The sequence below is a fragment of the Triturus cristatus genome, chromosome 1_1 (assembly GCF_964204655.1).
Source record: "Triturus cristatus chromosome 1_1, aTriCri1.1, whole genome shotgun sequence".
NCBI classification, from domain to species: domain Eukaryota; kingdom Metazoa; phylum Chordata; class Amphibia; order Caudata; family Salamandridae; genus Triturus; species Triturus cristatus.
The window spans coordinates 170,035,985-170,054,048 of NC_140579.1; the positions used below are offsets into that span (position 1 = coordinate 170,035,985).

Consider the following 18,064-nt stretch of genomic DNA (forward strand, 5'->3'; position numbering starts at 1 on the left):
CCCCCTTTGTGCAAGGTAGCAATGTGCACAGCAGGTAGTACTGGGGACTAGCTCAAGTCACTGGAGTGCGAGATCTCTGCATGTGGCTGTCATCAACTCTTCTGGAGCAATACTCAGGGATAGACAGAAGGGCAGACCCTGCCTATGACCTCCCTCACCTCACACAATAGAAACTGCAGTCCTAACCTTCACTCCTGCCCTCTACCAAATTGCTGTGTTCAGGAGGAACTAATCAGCAGTCCCTTCCTAACCAGGCCCTCATTGAACTTTTGATGGTAGCCCTGTCTTCATCCATCTTTATCGGTCAGAGTGGTCCTGGCTTTGCAGTTCGGCTGAACTGTTCCTATTGGAGCAGAATCAAGACTGATTTGAATGTTACTGGGTCTAATCAGAGGTAACACAATGGGTAAAAGAACTAGGGGTTAGAATGTTACCCCAAGCGATTACCAGTGGTTAGACTGTTTGAAGTGAGGATCAAACCCAAAAAGTGATAGGAGAAATGCTTACAGTGTTTGTTTCACCACCCTCTAGGCACAGGAATCCATGCTGTTCACTTCCATTGTCTGAGTAACCTGTATCCATCTTCCATCTTGGGCAATGCTAAAACAGAGGCCATCCAAAATGGATCTCACTGGTCATAGTACTCAGACTCTTATCACACACAAAGTTCTACCACCACACTGGTGCCCCACACCTACTAAACACACATGCTTACAACAGTCGCATGGAACATCAATGAAGGGTCTTATTGTCACATGCAAAGCACAACTTTACACAAGAAGTGACAGTATCTCCTGACACAGGGGCTAGTCATACCAAAGATTCACAAAAATTACGTACTCTTCCTCCACCACTTAATGTGACTTACCAAGGGCATAGACAGCAGTCCGATGCCTGCTGTGCTTTAGAGTGTCCAGGGTAATGCTCCCATGCATTACCAGGGACAGGCCTAGGCCTCTGCTCACATGCTAGATTAGTATGACACCAGAGCCAAACAAAAAAATCAGAATACCACTTTCACATGCAGTTGTACATTCAGAGCAGGGGTACATGCCTGTTCACCCTTCAGGGGATAATCTCTTACCAACACTAGGCAACTGATGAGATGCCAACAATAATGGAAAGAAGGACTGCGGTGCAAATTACTTCGTCATTGTGGCCAAACTAACTTTCTTGATGCTGATTCAGAAACCATAAGTGTGACTAAAACTGCTAAATAGATAAATAAATACAAGACAAAAATTAATTTCAGGGACAAGGATATACCTGTTTGGAAGGCGGCACCATTAAAATGTCAAAAGAATTTACATTGATGTTCATTCTACATATAGGCCATGTTCACGCACATTGTGTAGAAAAGTTCTTTAGAGTCACCTTATTTGTTATACATGGTCAAGTAAAATTGTTGTTGGGGTTTGCTCAAGTCTCTAAGAAAATCCAGGTCACAAACAAGCTTTGGGCTGCTTGCTTTAGTCCCCTCAACAGCTCCTTCCATGCAAATCGACAATTGCTGCTGAACATCTGTTAATAATTAGATTTTTTCATTGAACTCAACTTGGTCGTTCCAAGATCCAGCCATATTACCAGGAGCTCTTCTTAGTTCCTTATTAGTTGTCACTCATGTTTCAAACAGTTGATTCCTTGGCAGACCTCTTTCTCCTCACTTTCTAGATATGACTGAAACCTGGGTAACGAACCAGCCAAGCACATATTGCACGATAACCTCTTCCATCTGGCTACAGCATCCTCTTTTATAATGCAAGCGCATGCAAGCTGGGGTTACGATTGTCCACCATGACTCCTTACAGTACAGCTTTCAGGCTTGAGCTATGATTTGTTTGAGTACTGCTTGTTTAACACTTTCCTGATTGCATCCTCCTTTGCTTCGCTCTCAAGAGTGTTTGTTACTCACAACCTTGATCTGGCCCTATGTATGCTGGTCATCAAGAAGAGGCGTTTCTTTCTTGGGGTCCTGAGTATCTCAGTGGCTAATACACAAGAACAAGGAGTGGTTAAAGACATGGGTTATCTTGGCCTCCCACAGTTGTTCATCTCACTCGTGAAGAATGATCCCAAGGTCAACTATATGAGACTGTCTCCCACTTACCACACAAAAAGAGTAAGGGGTAGGAGGAATATATGTCCCACTTCGACCTCCTGTAATGACCTAAACACACATCAAAGAAGTGGGACTCATAAAAACCAGATTGCTATGATCTATTGGGTACTGGGGGAGATAGCCAGGTGTATAAAACTGCCCTCACACACAGCAAGCTGTGTCATGCTTCATCATAGGGCTGCTAACACACCTCCGCGCTCGCCAACGCTGGAGGTGGAGCAATAGGGAGGGGGAAGACAATACAACACATAGAAATAACACAGAACGGGATCAAAAGTGAAAAAAGGTGCAGAATTAGTGATATCAATATAAAACTGGACCCGGGATGTCCTCAATCTGGCTTTAATTATGGACTCCCTGCCCAGAATAAAAAGAAGGTCAAAAACTAGACCTGTGGATGGAGGTATGGTAGACTATAATGAATCACCTACCCCTCCACTCTGCAAACAAACGTCAACATGTTTCAGCCGATGAGGAATTCATTTAATTATTGCCCCGGGTTTCTTCAGGACTTCACAAGAAAAAAAGATCCCATGGGTACTGACCCTACCTCCTTGGTCCAGGAGCAGTGGGTAGAAAACCCTTCTCAAGGAATACTCCCTACAACTGTGTTGGGATGATTTCCGTGGGAAACCTGCAATAAAATCCATAAAAACAGGTGTCAAGTGAAATGGTGCTGTGCTAACGTGATAATAATGACAACAGACATACAGACATCCTGGGTAGTGCACCCGATACGATAAGAACAAGCGGTCAGAATGTGGGCATTGTCACACAGCTATAGACCACATAAAGTTAATTTTGGCCCCTTGGTGCATGTGGAAGTACCATAAACGTCCCACTAGGTGCTTTTGCACCTTATAAATGCATATCGTGTAACTATATCCGATAACAAGATTAAAGGAATACAGGTATCAATGCTGGGGAGAAAACAAGATCACAACCATACACTTTGCAGGTCTTACTGAGTTCTATGTAATTCAATGCTTGAACTGGCGGGGGAGTGAGAACAACTCCCTATAGTCAAACTCTATGAGACAAATTAGGGTAGATAAAAACAAACGACAGTTTGTGAGGCAAACTGACAAGTGCGCATGCGGCAATCTATATTGTGAAAGCCGCAATGTTGGAGTCAAAGTCAAAAAAAGAGAATATTGGCATAAGGGTTGAAGCACTTAATATCAATTTCAATTTCTAGTTGGCAAAGCGGGGAAAGAAACTATAGGACAAACTCCCTCGTAACCTCCATTTCTTTGACTATCTAGAAAGAATCTAGTATGGGCTTAACACAACACTTCAACAGTATATTTTGTTTGTCATCGTTCTATTATTCAAAATAGTTATATCAAAATTCATTTAATTATATCCCCATTTTTTTAATATATAAAACACTAAAGACAAACTTCTTATTTATAGTTGATTTCTTTTTCTATGCATGATTCCATGCTACCAACACATGGTAGGCAAATGTAACATCTTACTCTGGACCCCTAAATGATTAGGTAATACAAAACAGTTTTCTTTGTGTCAAATCTCAAACACATTCAATCGCAACCACACACATTCATACATCACCCAAAACCAATAGTCATATCTGTGTCATGGGGAGACTTAGAAGTAATTAGTCTCCACGACCCTGTCAGATAAGCTGGTACAACAGGGTCTGACAGTAAGGTCGACGCGCGTTTCGGTGAATTAGAAACAGATGGAAACCACCTTCGTCAGGACCTTGCCAAATAGAATGGTTTATTGCAACCAACCAGGGGGTACAGAGGGTACAAATGAGCACCTAAAATCTTGAACATTACGGCACTGGCAGGACCGGCCACTGCGCAATGATATTTCAACAGACTACTGTGTCCTATTTTGTTTCATTTCTGTGTGGCCATAGTAGATGCTCCAGAAATCTGAATGAAATTGTCACAGAGGATTTCCTAACCAAGGCATGCCACATTGGCTCCATGGATAGATTCCATAGCGGTAATTGTCTTTCGTCAATAGCCTGTGCTGGGACTGTCAAATTAGAGCCACGAAGCTTGGTCGCACCTCATAATGGGACACCCCTGGTGTAACCAGAAGATCTTAGAATTATTTACCCTACGGTATAACTTCATATTGACAAAAGAGAATTTCCGCTACGGAATCGATCTACGGAGCCGACATGGCATGAGTGAGGCTAAGGAAACACATGGATTGTCCATAGAGGTGTGGTCAAATACAGTGTATTCAGCTGTGTTGGGTGCACTAATACAAAGGGCCCTTATTAGAGAAAATGGCACAGTGATATTAACAAAAAGATCGACCCCACTTCCATAGGTGATGGTAGGAGCCTCTACATTGCCATTCAAAGGTTATGTAGAGTAGACCAGGGAATATCATCATTGAGCCCCTCAACATGACTGCGGACCCTATAGATATATTTCTGTTCTCGAAGAAAAAGAGCATGTTCTGGGTTGTGTGCGGTGTTAATGTTAGGTTTATCCAGAACCGTCCAATGAAACTCTTCGGTCGCGTGCCCTCTTTCCTTGAAATAAGTAGTCAGACGGCTCACTGTCCTCTGACATCTAAAGGTTGACCTGTGTTCCATGATCCTTGTTTTCACCTTGCGTGTCGTCATACCTATGTAGACAAGATTGAATGAGCACTTCAGCATGTAAACAACATTGGAAGTGTTGCAAGTGGTGTGTTGTCGCTGGTCCCAAGGGTACTTGAGCGCAATATCCACAGTTTTAGTATTGGTGGTGAGGTGGCACACATCGCACCCCCGCATCTCGTGTGTCCTGAGACAGGTTTTTTTTATGAGTCTTACTGTCTCCCACTTGCCTGATCCATGTCCACCCATACAAGTATCTCCATACACATTTAGGTAATAGTCAAGGAGGGACCCTTTTCTAACAGACTGGCAGCTTTTTAGTCTTGATACTTGAGAAACAGCAGTCCATTCACTATGCTCCCTGTTCTCTGCATCTTTGAGCTTGATCAAGGTTGTCACTCTTCACCAGTCCTCATTCTCATCGACATAAGGTCTCAACTGATCTTTTGGCCTAGTGGCATCAAACCCCCAACGCAAGACCAAATTGATAAAATCATTGAAATACCCACTGGTTCTAAGAGGCTTTAAATATTAAGGAAAACTGTGGAAAAGATGGTGAAGAAAGTCAAATCGATAACATGACTTACGTCTTACATTACCTTGGATGCAAATGTTTTTTTCAAGGAACTGAATGGTTGACATTCGTACCCTGATATCTGAAGCCAATAACTCAAGGAAAGAAATCTTCAGAATACTTGCCGCCATGACTGTGACTTAAATCCAGCAACCTTTTGAAGACCTTATGTCACACTTTCGAACCATGACAAATTAACATTGCTGTGAATATTAATACCCACAGCCTCAGACTATCTCTGGGTGGTGCCATGCTGTACCATACTGCGTGAATTCTCTGCCTTCCATTAGTATGAGAGCTCCAAAATCATTAGTTCACTCAAGCCCACTGCCCCCTGTAAAATCTCCATCGCAGCAGTCACTTGTGCTGTGTCAACTCCGTTATCACAACCATGATCCATTATTAAATCAAAGAGATGCCCCTCCACAGTTCAAACATGCAGTAAGCACCCCTTTAGTGCAGATCTTGAGTGTTGGGAAAATTACTGTCCAATCTCCAGCCTCCCTTGCCTTAACAAAATCCTTGTGATAGTAGTTAATGTCCAACTCTCGTCAGTGATATCTTGCTCAGATTATAACAATGTCAAGGGGTGGGCACCCCCTGATGTACAAAAGAGAGGAAGTACACCCCGCATCGGCAGGCTTGCGCTCTTTACTCCTATGAGTCAAGAGCCCATGAGTGCTAATAGTTAGTGAAAGGTTCCCATACACAATAGGAGGAACGACTTAACTGGTTTGAGCACTAACAATAGGTTCCTGAGATGCTTTTGTAAGTGGCAAGGCTTAACTCCTTCACACAGGTGTGAGTACTGCTAGAGTAAGGTCCTCATGTACGTAAAGAAGCTTGATACCTGCAATAGAGTGTTAACTTTTAATAGAGTAGGGCCCAGTGATTCTCTTGTATGGGAGGAGGTCTCACTCCTGCATTGGGCTTTAATCCCAAATAGTGATGGGTCAGGAGGATGCAGTTTAAGACCGTTTGCTTGATTCATGTACAAGTGCTGCGAGTTCTGTAAGTAAAGGATCTGGAAGTCCTACTCCAAGGGATGGAGCTCTTGACTTCTACAGTAACAAAAATCTCTATACATATAGCTGCAGAGTGTATTTCCTGCTATATACATGTTGGGACAGTATGTGCTTCTGTACACGAGTATCAACTCCGCACATAGTAACCTTGCATGCTACCTTTTCAGCGTTCAAAACATGAGCCAAATCCAATTCTCAGCGACATATGGGTGTGAATGTTGCCTTCTATGGATCTGTAATTATTTATAAACGTCCTCAATTCAGGTCTTTGCATGCATTGCTCTTTTATGTCTGTGACTAGATGGCAATCCAGCATCAGGTGCCTATTAGATTATCAGACTTGTACCCCATTTAGGACTAATACCCTTTCACCATCCTTGTCTCTAAGGTAGTCTGAAGATGCTGTGAAACTTGAAGCAGATCTTTGAGTGGTTTGAAGAGCAACTGAATGAAAAACATAGTAAACACTGAGGGGGTGCTTCCATATCAAAAGCTAATAATTAGAGCATGAAAAGAAATGTATCCTCCAATGAGATCATAAGTTCTGATTGGTTGAAACCTATCATCAATGAGAGCCATAGGTGGCGTGTCCCCCTCACACTGCCTTTAATTTAATTTAATTTAATTGTGGGTTTATATAGCGCTAGAATCGACTCCCAGAGGAGTATCTCCGCGCTTCGACCGCTGGGGAACCCGTCCTGGCTCACCCTGAGAGATGGTCCCTAATGGGTATCTCTAAGGTGCGACCAAGCATCCCCGGCGGTCTGGGGGGGCCGTTGTGAAGATGAGGCAAGCTAATGCCCAGAGTTGCCGAGTGTGGTCCCTGACTGGAGTAGGCACCGAGGCGAGAATTATCGAGCCCGCTGACCCTGGTCCACGACCCTGCCGCGTCGGGAATCGAACCCTGGTCCCAGGCCGTCCTCTGCTTACGGGTCTGCCGCCTCTAACCAGTGAGCCACACCTCTCCACACCTCTTTGAGCTCTGCATGCTTGTTTACTGGAGCACTGGAAGCCATAAAGGATGTTTCTTAATCATAGGGCCTATGATTGCTGTTTGCATGGCGCACCCTGAGGATTGAGATCTAAGTGTCCTCCCCTCTGAGGTCAAGGTTGCGCCTATCCTTTCACTCTGGAATAGGGTTGGATGTGTATTATGTGCTCATGTAGCTTTGGTGACCAGGCCTGTTTCCATACTTTATGCAAATGTTGCCTTGGGGGAATCATAGGTGAGATTCCTCATATTCTGTGCTAGCTAGCACACCTTCTTATAAGGGAGTTAAGGGTGGTACCCCCTTAAGGTAAAATATGGTGGCACTTTTGGTGTCCTTGCTCCTCCCTGATAAACAGCACTGAAGTTTGTGCTGTAATCATCCCAGGGATTAAGAGCTCAACAAAAAAACTGAATAGGATACCTTTATTTGGAAAATTAAGGGAACGCTTGGTGAAAGAGTTGTGCTAACAGCTGAGAATGTTTTCCCTAGATCTTAGCTCTTTCCTTTCCTTGTTATCCTTCTAAATTCTGCAGTCTGTGTTTTAACTTAAGCTTAAACAGTACTATTGGGGCCTTTGAGGTCCAAACCTCAAGATAGACATTCATGCAGACTTTCGATATAGTTATTTTTCTAATAGAATTTGTTGATATTGCATCTGTTCCAAGCCTACAATATATCCCAATTTCACCTTTTTATGTTTAAAGTACTGGAATCAAAGTTATGAGAACAACCTACTGAATCTCTTTCCATTCCTCAATGTTGCTTGCACAAGATGCATGCAGTAGATGCAACAAATCAGGGATACTTCAGTGCTTCTACACACAAGAAATTCAGAATACAATTAATATAAGAATTATTATGAATCAAAAGCAAAAACCATATAATGAAAACACTCCATTCCAAAATTTAAGAAAATATATTGCCATTTTAAATTTTTAAAGAAGATGATTATAAAGTGTTTAATGCTCAAATAATTAATTACAAGTGGGTAGGATTTAAAGAACATTAAAGTGAATATAAAGAGTGGTTAATGACAATATAGTCTCAATGATAGTGATACTTACTTGATTCTTTGTTACACAATTATTAAAGTTTTATTTTGTTCTTTCAATTGTCAGTGGTGTTGATGATGTTTACCATAAGGTCATCATCAGGACAATAAGCTATGTAGCAAATTTGGAACTACGAGGCCTGTAAGATCTTATAAGAATGGAGAGAGCTAATGGTCGCAAAAGGAAAGCAACTCAATATCTCAGTTTGGAATAGAGGTGTAGGTTAAGGCTAAGTCTGACCAAAAGAAGTAATCTGAAGGTAAGGTACAGAAACCTCTCAGTGGGCTCTGGCATCAACACAACTTTGTACGTGTCTATTGTCAGCAACATAAATAACTGGAATAGAGAAGTCAAGCCGGGGTTGCCACCAATTTAACTAGGGCAGTTCACGATCAATCAGGCCAAATTGAGTAATCTGGATAGGAGGTGCAGAAAATTCTCAACTGGCCCTCGCCTTGGTGTGGCTTCATTACTCGTCCATTGTTGATGGCAAAAAGTGATTTTTCTGCATATAATACATTTTTACAGTTATTGTATTTTCATTGTGTGTAGAACCACTGTAGCATTCTAAGTTTGTACTGCCCAGGTTTTAGGCAGTTACTGAGTTACCCCTGTTGTAAGCAAGAGTTTGTGGCTGCAAGAGAGACACATGGTCACTGTTTTATCTTATTTTTAACAGGTAAATCAAAGACCAAGCAAGGTCGACAATCAATCATCAACCCAGACTGGAACTTTGAGCGGATGGGCATAGGTGGTCTGGACAAGGAGTTTTCTGACATCTTTCGGCGTGCATTTGCCTCCCGTGTTTTCCCCCCAGATATCGTGGAACAGATGGGTATGAACACTAAAATGAATAGTCTCAAATGAATAATGTTTGAAACTCTGTTGATCATGTTGCACTAGGAGGGACCAGAGATTTCTTTTGGCCCTGGAAGCCAGTGACACCAAATGAATACAGAATCATGTTGCGCAGGTTGCTGACACCAATGACCTGAGAAGGCTCAAAGCTGAACAAAACCCATTGCAAGCACACAGTGATCCAACAAGAATATTAAAAGAATCGAAGGAATTTCCTTTAGAGGTCATGCACCTAAGTATTGCCTTTATGGATGATTAATTGTGATTATCCAACTTTGATCGCTTGGCGGAAAATGTATGATAGTTTGGTGCTGTATCAGATTTGAGAAGTATTGTTTGTGCAACGATATTTCAAGACCGCATTTAGCCATCAGATTTCAACGCTTGGTAATTATTGCTATTGAACAGCAAAATGAGTGTTATGGAGGATTAAGTTGAGTTATTGGAGGCAGTCTGTGTCCTCTGATGGCACATTCTCTCATACTAATCAAAGGTTTTACTGGCTAGGTGAATGTTGCAAAGACGAACGTGTCACAGGAAAATGCTATTATACAGAGTGTAATACGCTATACATCAAATAACGGGTTTAAAAGGTGAATCATGATCATATTAATGCTCCTTTGGAGCAGTAAAACACAACATATGCCCCTTTCAAAGTTAAAAAGAGCTGATTAGCCAAAGGGATAGAACTGTTTCTAACTGATGACATTACTGGGTAGCCCCTTTGCAGTATTTATAAAGAATTTATCGAACAGTCCTGCAATTCAAATTCAAACTTGCTCCAGTAAGGTAAGGTACTGGTATTGTTTGATTATTGGGCAGTATGTAGCTAAAATCTTTATGGAGAATCGAAGTATTAAAAATATTTAAATCCAGCTTAATCTGGCATTAGCACTTCACGGAATGAGTCACCAGTACAACTGGATTGATATCATAGACAGACAATACTTGGTCTTCATTCAGATTGCGGCTTTCCTGTAGAAATAGAATGGTCGTTTTGTGATAGTTTGTGATATTTAAAAAAATCTGTGAATCATTATGTGTTGCAAAATGTTTCTCATTTGAATTATAACAAGCATTTTTGCATGGTAAAAAACATGTTCGGTCTGGCGTGCAGAATCTCTTAGTTTCATTCCTTCTATGTCAAACCAAGGATGGACAAGATTAAACAAGCATGGGATAGATAAGGCTTAACTTTGGAAAGATTTGTTGCTGGTAGATTGGGAAACACTGTTAATGAGTAATATTTAAATTAATTAAGTCAATTTGGTCTTATGCTAAAATACGTTATACGCTTTCATATGATCGGACAGGGCATAGCCATGCATGATTTATTGACATTGGGAATTTGGCGCGTATGTTTTCCGTTTTGTTTTAAACTACGTCCATACTGTGGAATCTTGTGTTTCAAGTAATCAATGAGAGGCAACATTTAGATGTGTTTTCTTTTCTCCCACACTTGCAACCTTGGATGTTGTCCGGGTGTTTTCACAAACACGGAAACAGATAAGCTCTAGAAAAAGGGAATGGCTGATATTCCCAACTAATCACAACACTGAGAGCTTGGTCTGTGATGGAAACGGCCTCTGGAGCTTTATTGACTGAGTACACATAATAAGTAGTTAAGGCCTCGCTGAAACAGAACAGGATTTTGTAGGGTTGAGTTTAGGTACATAAATTACAACCCAGATCCCAGGCTGTAAAATATTTCGCTAATAATTCGCCATAATTGTGAATCAAAACTTATATCAGGATAACAAACAGTCTCATTTAGAAACTGCCACATAAATGGTAGTACTTCCACATAATGCACAAGCGCATCTATAGGGATCGGCCTCTGTATCTCTCTTCACAGAACAGCTCAGAGACCTGCTTAGCGAGACACTGGAGTTCAGTATAAGAAGCCATACTTCTCACCTCTCAGGTTTGGTTTCTAGTTCTAGCTTACCTTGTCCCTGGGCCCTATTTCCAGTTCATGCTTTTTGGGGCTTGAGGAGATCGATATAGCAGGTTAATGTCTTGCTTTTCCTTCTTTGCCCCCTGCCACTGTTTGGAAGTTTTGTTGCAGCTTCTTAATGCAGGTCGGCTACTGCTGAAGCCAGTTCTATGGCTCCTCTCACGGCAGTTTATCTTCTTTGGGTCCCAGTAGTTGAGATATATGATGCTCCTCAGCAGAATCCCTCTCCGCATCCCAGTCCGTTTTAGATGAAAACTAATCTTGCTTTTAATCTGGAGAAAAGGAGACAAGACATACCAGCAAGGACAAGTTATTCAACATGCTGACTCTTGTGCTGGTCTCTGACATGAGTGAATTGTGGTTCCCCTCTTTGAAGTGAGAGGGGTCTGTGGATTTCAAAGCAGCAAGTGTAGTTGGGGAGGAGCTCAGATGATGAACAAAAATGATTTGTGTTCTGCATCTTGTTGCTTGAATATCAATATCTAATGCGTCTGGATAAAAGGGGGACTATGGGCTGCCATTCCAGGTCCCTAGAGGGAATAACATGTACTCATTAAGGACTGTGCTGCTTGCGATTTTGACGTAAATGCAAGTGCGGCTTCCTGCACGATATACCACATACAAGCACAAGCCTAAAGTTGTTTTCGTTTAAAATGATCAGATTTAAGTTGGTGAAGATTATTGATGCCATAAAGGGATATAGATGCACCTTTCACGGCTTTGAAATGTATATGGCTTCCAAAATTTGTCTTTGAAACATAGAAATTAGAAAACAGAGCCCACTTAAAAGACCCTAGAAGGTGATTGAAGACATTGCCTGAAGAACCACGAAGATGGTCTTGGAACAAATAAAAATCTTGGAAAGAACCTATGGCCCTTTAGCCACTACAACAAACAGTTTTATTTCAAGCTCTAATTCAGTTTCTGTGGCTACTCTGAGCTCTTGTGAAAAAGAATGTTCTGGCAAATTCATTGTTGACCCTTAATAACATTTCAACTTCCAACGAACCTTTATTGAGGAAGCATATAGCACACAGATCTCCACTGAAACACCTACTGGCATCCGTGGAATGTGTCACACTTGCCATTCAGGGCATTTCTGCACACTATATGCTTATGAAGGCTTTTTAGATACTGGGAGCCTCACAAGATTGCTTTACATGTAGCAGTGGATGTTCAAGTCTATATAAAGTGCTTTCTCCTTAATCGAAATGTTAATCTTTTTTCAGGGTAACGCAAAGTTAAGATCAGAAAATGCCATATCATGAGGAATTAAGATGAATCCGTTTTTCTTTTTTTGAAAGTCTTGATACTGCTACATCATCAGCTGTATTTCCAGCTCTGCTAGCATTTTAGGAACCTGGCACACAAGTCTTCCTGAACCATTCTGCAACTTGCCTTTGTAAACCAAGACTGGAAAATATATCTAAGGGTATATTAAGTGCCCCCTGCCTTTGTAATATGAGACAACATCCCTGACTGGACAGTGATATATTCACTACAAGGTTAATTAAACATGCTTCTCTAAAAAAAAATATTCCTCCAGACGATGCTTGATAAAAGTCAGCAATCAGAGTAGCATGATGTATTCTACAGTTGCCCTAACATCCCAATATTCAGGCTACACACGTCACTGCTAATAGGTCTGCTTTGATAGAACTGGTAGAAGAACTATCAGCCATTAGATACTTAAATTCTACTTAATAGAACTTTCCCCTATTTAGACCTTGGGGCCTTCTAACAACATGAAAGAAGTGCTGCATTCAGCTGATTACATCATGTAATTCTTATTCTTACCCATTGCATTTCCTGGCAGCTGGCAACGTGGCACAGAAGACATGCTATCAGTAGGAAAAGGCTACAAGCCTAGCACAGACCACAGATCAAATCGGCTCCTACATTGGTATACCGGATCATAAGATTAACTGGTGCTCCCACCGGAGGATTGAGCTCACCTGTCACTTAGCCAATTCTGTGGTCTGTAACTCAAAATAAAGCAGAGATTATGCATCTGATAAATACTGAGCTTTGCAGTATCGATATTTACCAGGTGTTCAATTTGCACAGGGGGTTGTGCATCATTTGGAATAAGGGTGTTTGTATTGCTTTTCTCTATAAATGTATGAATTAAAACAAAACACATTTTGCTCCTTATAAACTTTTCAGATTCGTCCACGTACAATAGTAAAGTCCACTTTCCACAAAGATAAGATTGGTGACTGTTTAAATCAATCAATCTATCAAGATTTTTTAGAGCGTGGCAAATCCTTGATAGGGAATCTAAGTGCCTGCAGGCCCCGGAGGCTTATTCGAACAGCCAGTTCTTGAAGGCCATTAGGAATTCCTGAAGTGAGGTGATGGTACGGAGGTGCATGGTTAGTCTGTTTGAGGTCTTTGCTGCGATGTGGGAGAAGGAGTGTCCTCCACTTCTGCTTCCGTAGATGCTGGGAGTATGGGCAAGTGAAAGAGAAGAGAAGTATAGTCTTCTCGATGGTTGGTGGAAGTTAAGGTGGTGGTTAGTGTAGGCAGGTCCGTGGTTGTGAAGAGCCTTGTGTGCGTGAGCTAGCAGCTTGAATTGGCATCTCCTCTGTACAGGGAGCCAGTGGAGTTTTCTGATGTGAGGTGTGATGTGGGGGTTTGTCGGGGAAGGTAGAGGATGAGTCTGGCTGCAGCATTCTGTATGGTCTAAAGTCTCTGTAGCAGGTGTGCGGCAATTCCTACATAGAGGGCATTGCTGTAGTCCGGTCGGCTGGTGAGGAGGGCTTGTGTCACGGTGCATCTCTTGTGTAGGGGTAAGCACTTGAAGATCTTACATAGCATTCATAGAGTGGGGAAGAAGGTGGAGGAGATGGCGTTGATCTGTGAATTCATGGTGAGCTTGTTGTCAATGATGATTCTGAGGTTTCTGGCTTGGTTGGAGGGAGTGGGAGCGGGTCCTAGGTCTAATGCCCACCAGGAGTCATTTCACATGTTGCTGCTGTTGCCATTCACATGTTGCTGCTGTTGCCAAAGATCAGTACTTCCGTCTTGTCTGTGTTCAGCTGCAGGCAGTATTTTTTCATCCAGTCAGCGACGTTTGTTATGCATCTGTGGAAGTTGGTTCTGGTAGTGGTAGTGGTAGTGGTGGGGTCGTTGGTGAGTGAGAGGTTGAGTTGGGTGTTGTCTGCGTAGGAAATTATGCTGAGACCTTGGATCTGACAATGTTGGCTAGCGGGGGTCATATATTTGTTGAAGAGCGTGGGGCGGAGAGATGAGCCCTGGGGCACACCGCAGGTGATCTCCTTGGGTTTAGAGGTGAAAGGTGGGAGGTGGATCCTCTGGGTTCTTCCGGTGAGGAAAGAGGTGATCCATCTCAGCGCGTCCCCTTGGATGCCCTTGTGGTGGAGATCACTGTTTAGGTATAATGCCTCGTAAATGAATGTGCACTTTACAAACCCAGTTCCAACCTTCTATAGCTATGGGTTATATGGTTCAACCCAGATCTATATTTTACCACCACTGTTTTTTTTAAGATACCTCTTTTTTTAAAAAAAAATATATATTGTATTTTATTGCTTTTTTGAAAATACAGTGAAACTAAACATAGACTATAAATGATAAAAATAAAAAAAAAATAACAGAACACCAATATGGATCACTGATAACAAAAGCAAATGTAACCATGGCAATATCGAAACAAAGCATGTCGACAATTAATGGGAGGGATGGTGAATGGAGAAGTGAGAACCCGCCAGTGTGATACTCAAGCGGGGTCAATTCTATTACAAAGAATGCTGATGGATGTAAGAACAGCACAAAATAATACAGTTAGCATGCGGAAACATTCTAAGACAGTGATTGTGCAGGGAAAAAAAACATAAGCATTATACAGCAATACACTAATCATCAGGAGGGTCTGCCGCTACCCGCTGTGCAGCTCGATATTGAGCAAACATACCCCAGAAACTCTTCGGGTGATTGCCAGGAGGAAGCTTTTCATTATAAACATCGGACTGGGTGTTACAGTAAACCATATCGTGTTCTCATTCTGCCACTGTAGGCACTGGACCTCTCATCCAACGCATCGCTAGCCGACGCTTGGCAAGGAGAAGACCTATCGCTACGAATTTACGTACACTTTTCTTAAGAGGTTTAGTATAGCCCAGGAGCGCAAGTATGGGATCCGGAGCAAGAGATAACCCAAGAATGTCATTCAGCTTCCGGAATATTGATCCCCAATAGTGTTGTACCTGCGGGCACTGCCAAGCCAGATGAAAAAAACACCAGCGGCGCATGACATCGCTCACAATTATCATTGTCCCTCAATCCATATCCAAATAGACATAGAGGGGAATAATAAACTCTATTTAAAAATTTAAAATGGGCGATACGATGACGACCATTAATGGAGATCTTACGAGTGACTCTGCAACAATAGAACCAAACGTCGTCTGTAATGGGGACGCCTACATCTAGTTGCCAGTCTTGTCTGACCTTGCTAAGGGAGGAAGTCTTTGCGTTCAGGGCTGAAGCGTACAATTTGGAAATCAGCTTACATAGGGACTGCACACTCAACAGAGCCGTTGATGGAGGGATAACCAAGGGCTCCTGCAATTCTTCCCCCAGTAACACCCGCATCGCGTGTCGGGTTCTAAAGAAGTGGAATCTTGTCGGGGGCCGAATACGTACTATCTGCTCCCGCCAACTCTCGCACGTGCCCAACTGCCCATGTCTGAAGAGGTCACCTATGTTCTCTATGCCTAGTTTTTTTAGTGAATCCAGGGTCCCTTTCTCCGATCTAAGTACGAATGATTGGCACCATTCAACTTGCATTCGGGAGAGTATAACTGCGCCCCATCATACATTCTAAGGAACGTGTTCAACGCATGGACGACAGAGTTAATCGAGTCTAGTATACCGCAGCACCTTGAGGGGGTCTGGGTGAGGAAGCGAGGCAGGGAGTGTTGGGCAGCAGCTACTTTCTCAATGTGAAGATGGGGCAAATCATGGGGCCCATGTACCCAGTTATGTGCATGAAAGGCCTGTGCGGCCCTGTAATACAGTTCTAAATTCAGGGCATTCAGTCCACCAGCAGTGTACAGAAGCATGAGGGTGTCCAGAGCGACTCTAGGGGACTTACCAGCCCATGCTAATTTAATCATCAGGGAACGAAGCCCAGCGAGACAGGTGCTGGGGTACCACTATGGGAATATTAGTGAAGAGAAAGAGCAGGCGAGGAAGTATGATCATTTTCATTAAAGAGACTACCAGCCAGGGACAATGGGAGTCGTATCCATATATCAATATCCTCCCCAAGCTTATCAATCAATATACCGTAGTTGGCTTTAATTATCTCGTCAGCATCTGAGTGCACCTGTATGCCCAGATAACGCACAGGCTCAGTGGTCCACTGTAGCGGAAACTGTTTAGTGGAGGGAGTCAGCGGAAACAAAATGGATTTATCCCAATTTATCCTAAGGCCTGAGAGGCCACCAAAGCGCAGTACCTCACGTATCACAGGCGACAAATGGATCTCGGGATCTCTGATATATAAAAGAGTATCGTCTTCATAAGCAGAGGTAATGAGATTGTACTGAGGGAAACGGAGTCCTCTATGCCCGTGATATTCTTGCAATGCCCGCAACAAAGGGTCCGCTGCGATAGCATACAACAACGGGGACAGCGGGTACCCCTGCCTGGTGCCCCCCATGATTGGAAACAGGACAGAGACTGTTTCACCGTGCACACCCGAGCCACTGGAGAATTATAGAGTACCGAAATCAGTTGCAGAAACACCTCACCGATGCGACGCAGCACAGCGTGCATAAATTTCCATTCGATTGAATCAAAAGCCTTCTCTGCATCTAAAAATACCGCGGCGGCCTTAACCTCCGGGCGGACGTGCTGCAGAGCCTAAAAAAACGTGCGGAGATTGTGTGAGATCGTGCGACCCGGGATGAACCCAGCTTGTTGAGGACCTATAAGATGAGGGAGAAGCGGCGATAAACAATTTGCCAAGACAGCTTAGTGTCCACGTTGATTAAGGAGAGCGGGCGATACGAGGGGCATTTACGGGGGTCTTTACCAGGCTTTAACATAGGAATAATCAACGCCTCTCGCATGGACGGGGGCATAATGCCATCCGCAGCCATCTCATGAAATAGAGAAATTAGATGTGGAATTAGAAGATCGCTAAAGCCCTTATAGAATGCAACTGTAAGGCCATCAAGTCCTGGGGCGCTGCCCTCCCGCATCGAACCCAACGCGAGGCCAATTCTGTAACCAGGAAAGCTGTATATATTCTAGATAGTTAGAGATATCCTCATCACTGGGGGCAAGTTTAGAGCTATATAGGTCCTGATAGTAAGGGCATTAATGTCGGTGCGACGTGTCAGGAGCGATCCATCCTCCCCCTCCAATTCGACGATATCCCCAGCAGCAAGTCGGCAGCAGGCCATAGCCGCCAGCACTGAGCCAGGCCGATTAGATTCTCCATAGGCTCTAGCGGAAGCATACTTGCCCATATGTTTGACCTCGCTGTCAGCCTCCACATGGAATTCAGCCAGCGTGGTCTTAAGTTGCTCATGCAACTCAGGGTCGTTAGTGATTAATAGGCGTGCTTCCAAATCCAATAGACGGGACTCTAGCAAAGCAAGACGACCACGAATAGCCTGAAGAACCCCTGCGTGTTCACTGATGGCTACGCCTCTGATAAAGACCTTAAATGCCTCCCAAACTGTGGAAAAGGAGTCGACCTATCCCACATTGATCTCAAAGTATTCAGAGATCACACCACTGAGCTTTGAGTGGAAAACGGAATCTAGCAGCGAATAGGGAGGGAAGTGCCACAAAAAAGGAGGAGGGGAACGATTGGGCACCGCAATCGCTATCGTAACCGGGGATTGGTCCGAATAT

The 18,064-nt window shown here is 43.1% G+C and overlaps 1 protein-coding gene across 6 annotated transcripts in view; it reads left to right on the forward strand.

Moving 5' to 3' along the window:
- LOC146869905 (vesicle-fusing ATPase-like) overlaps window positions 1–18,064 on the forward strand; it is a 1,998,451-nt gene that overhangs the window by 1,183,301 nt on the left and 797,086 nt on the right. For all 6 annotated transcript variants that reach the window (XM_085624087.1, XM_085624086.1, XM_085624090.1 and 3 more), the window contains one exon: window positions 9,035–9,190. In XM_085624087.1, the coding sequence (XP_085480213.1) occupies window positions 9,035–9,190 (156 nt within the window). The remainder of the gene's footprint in view (window positions 1–9,034; window positions 9,191–18,064) is intronic.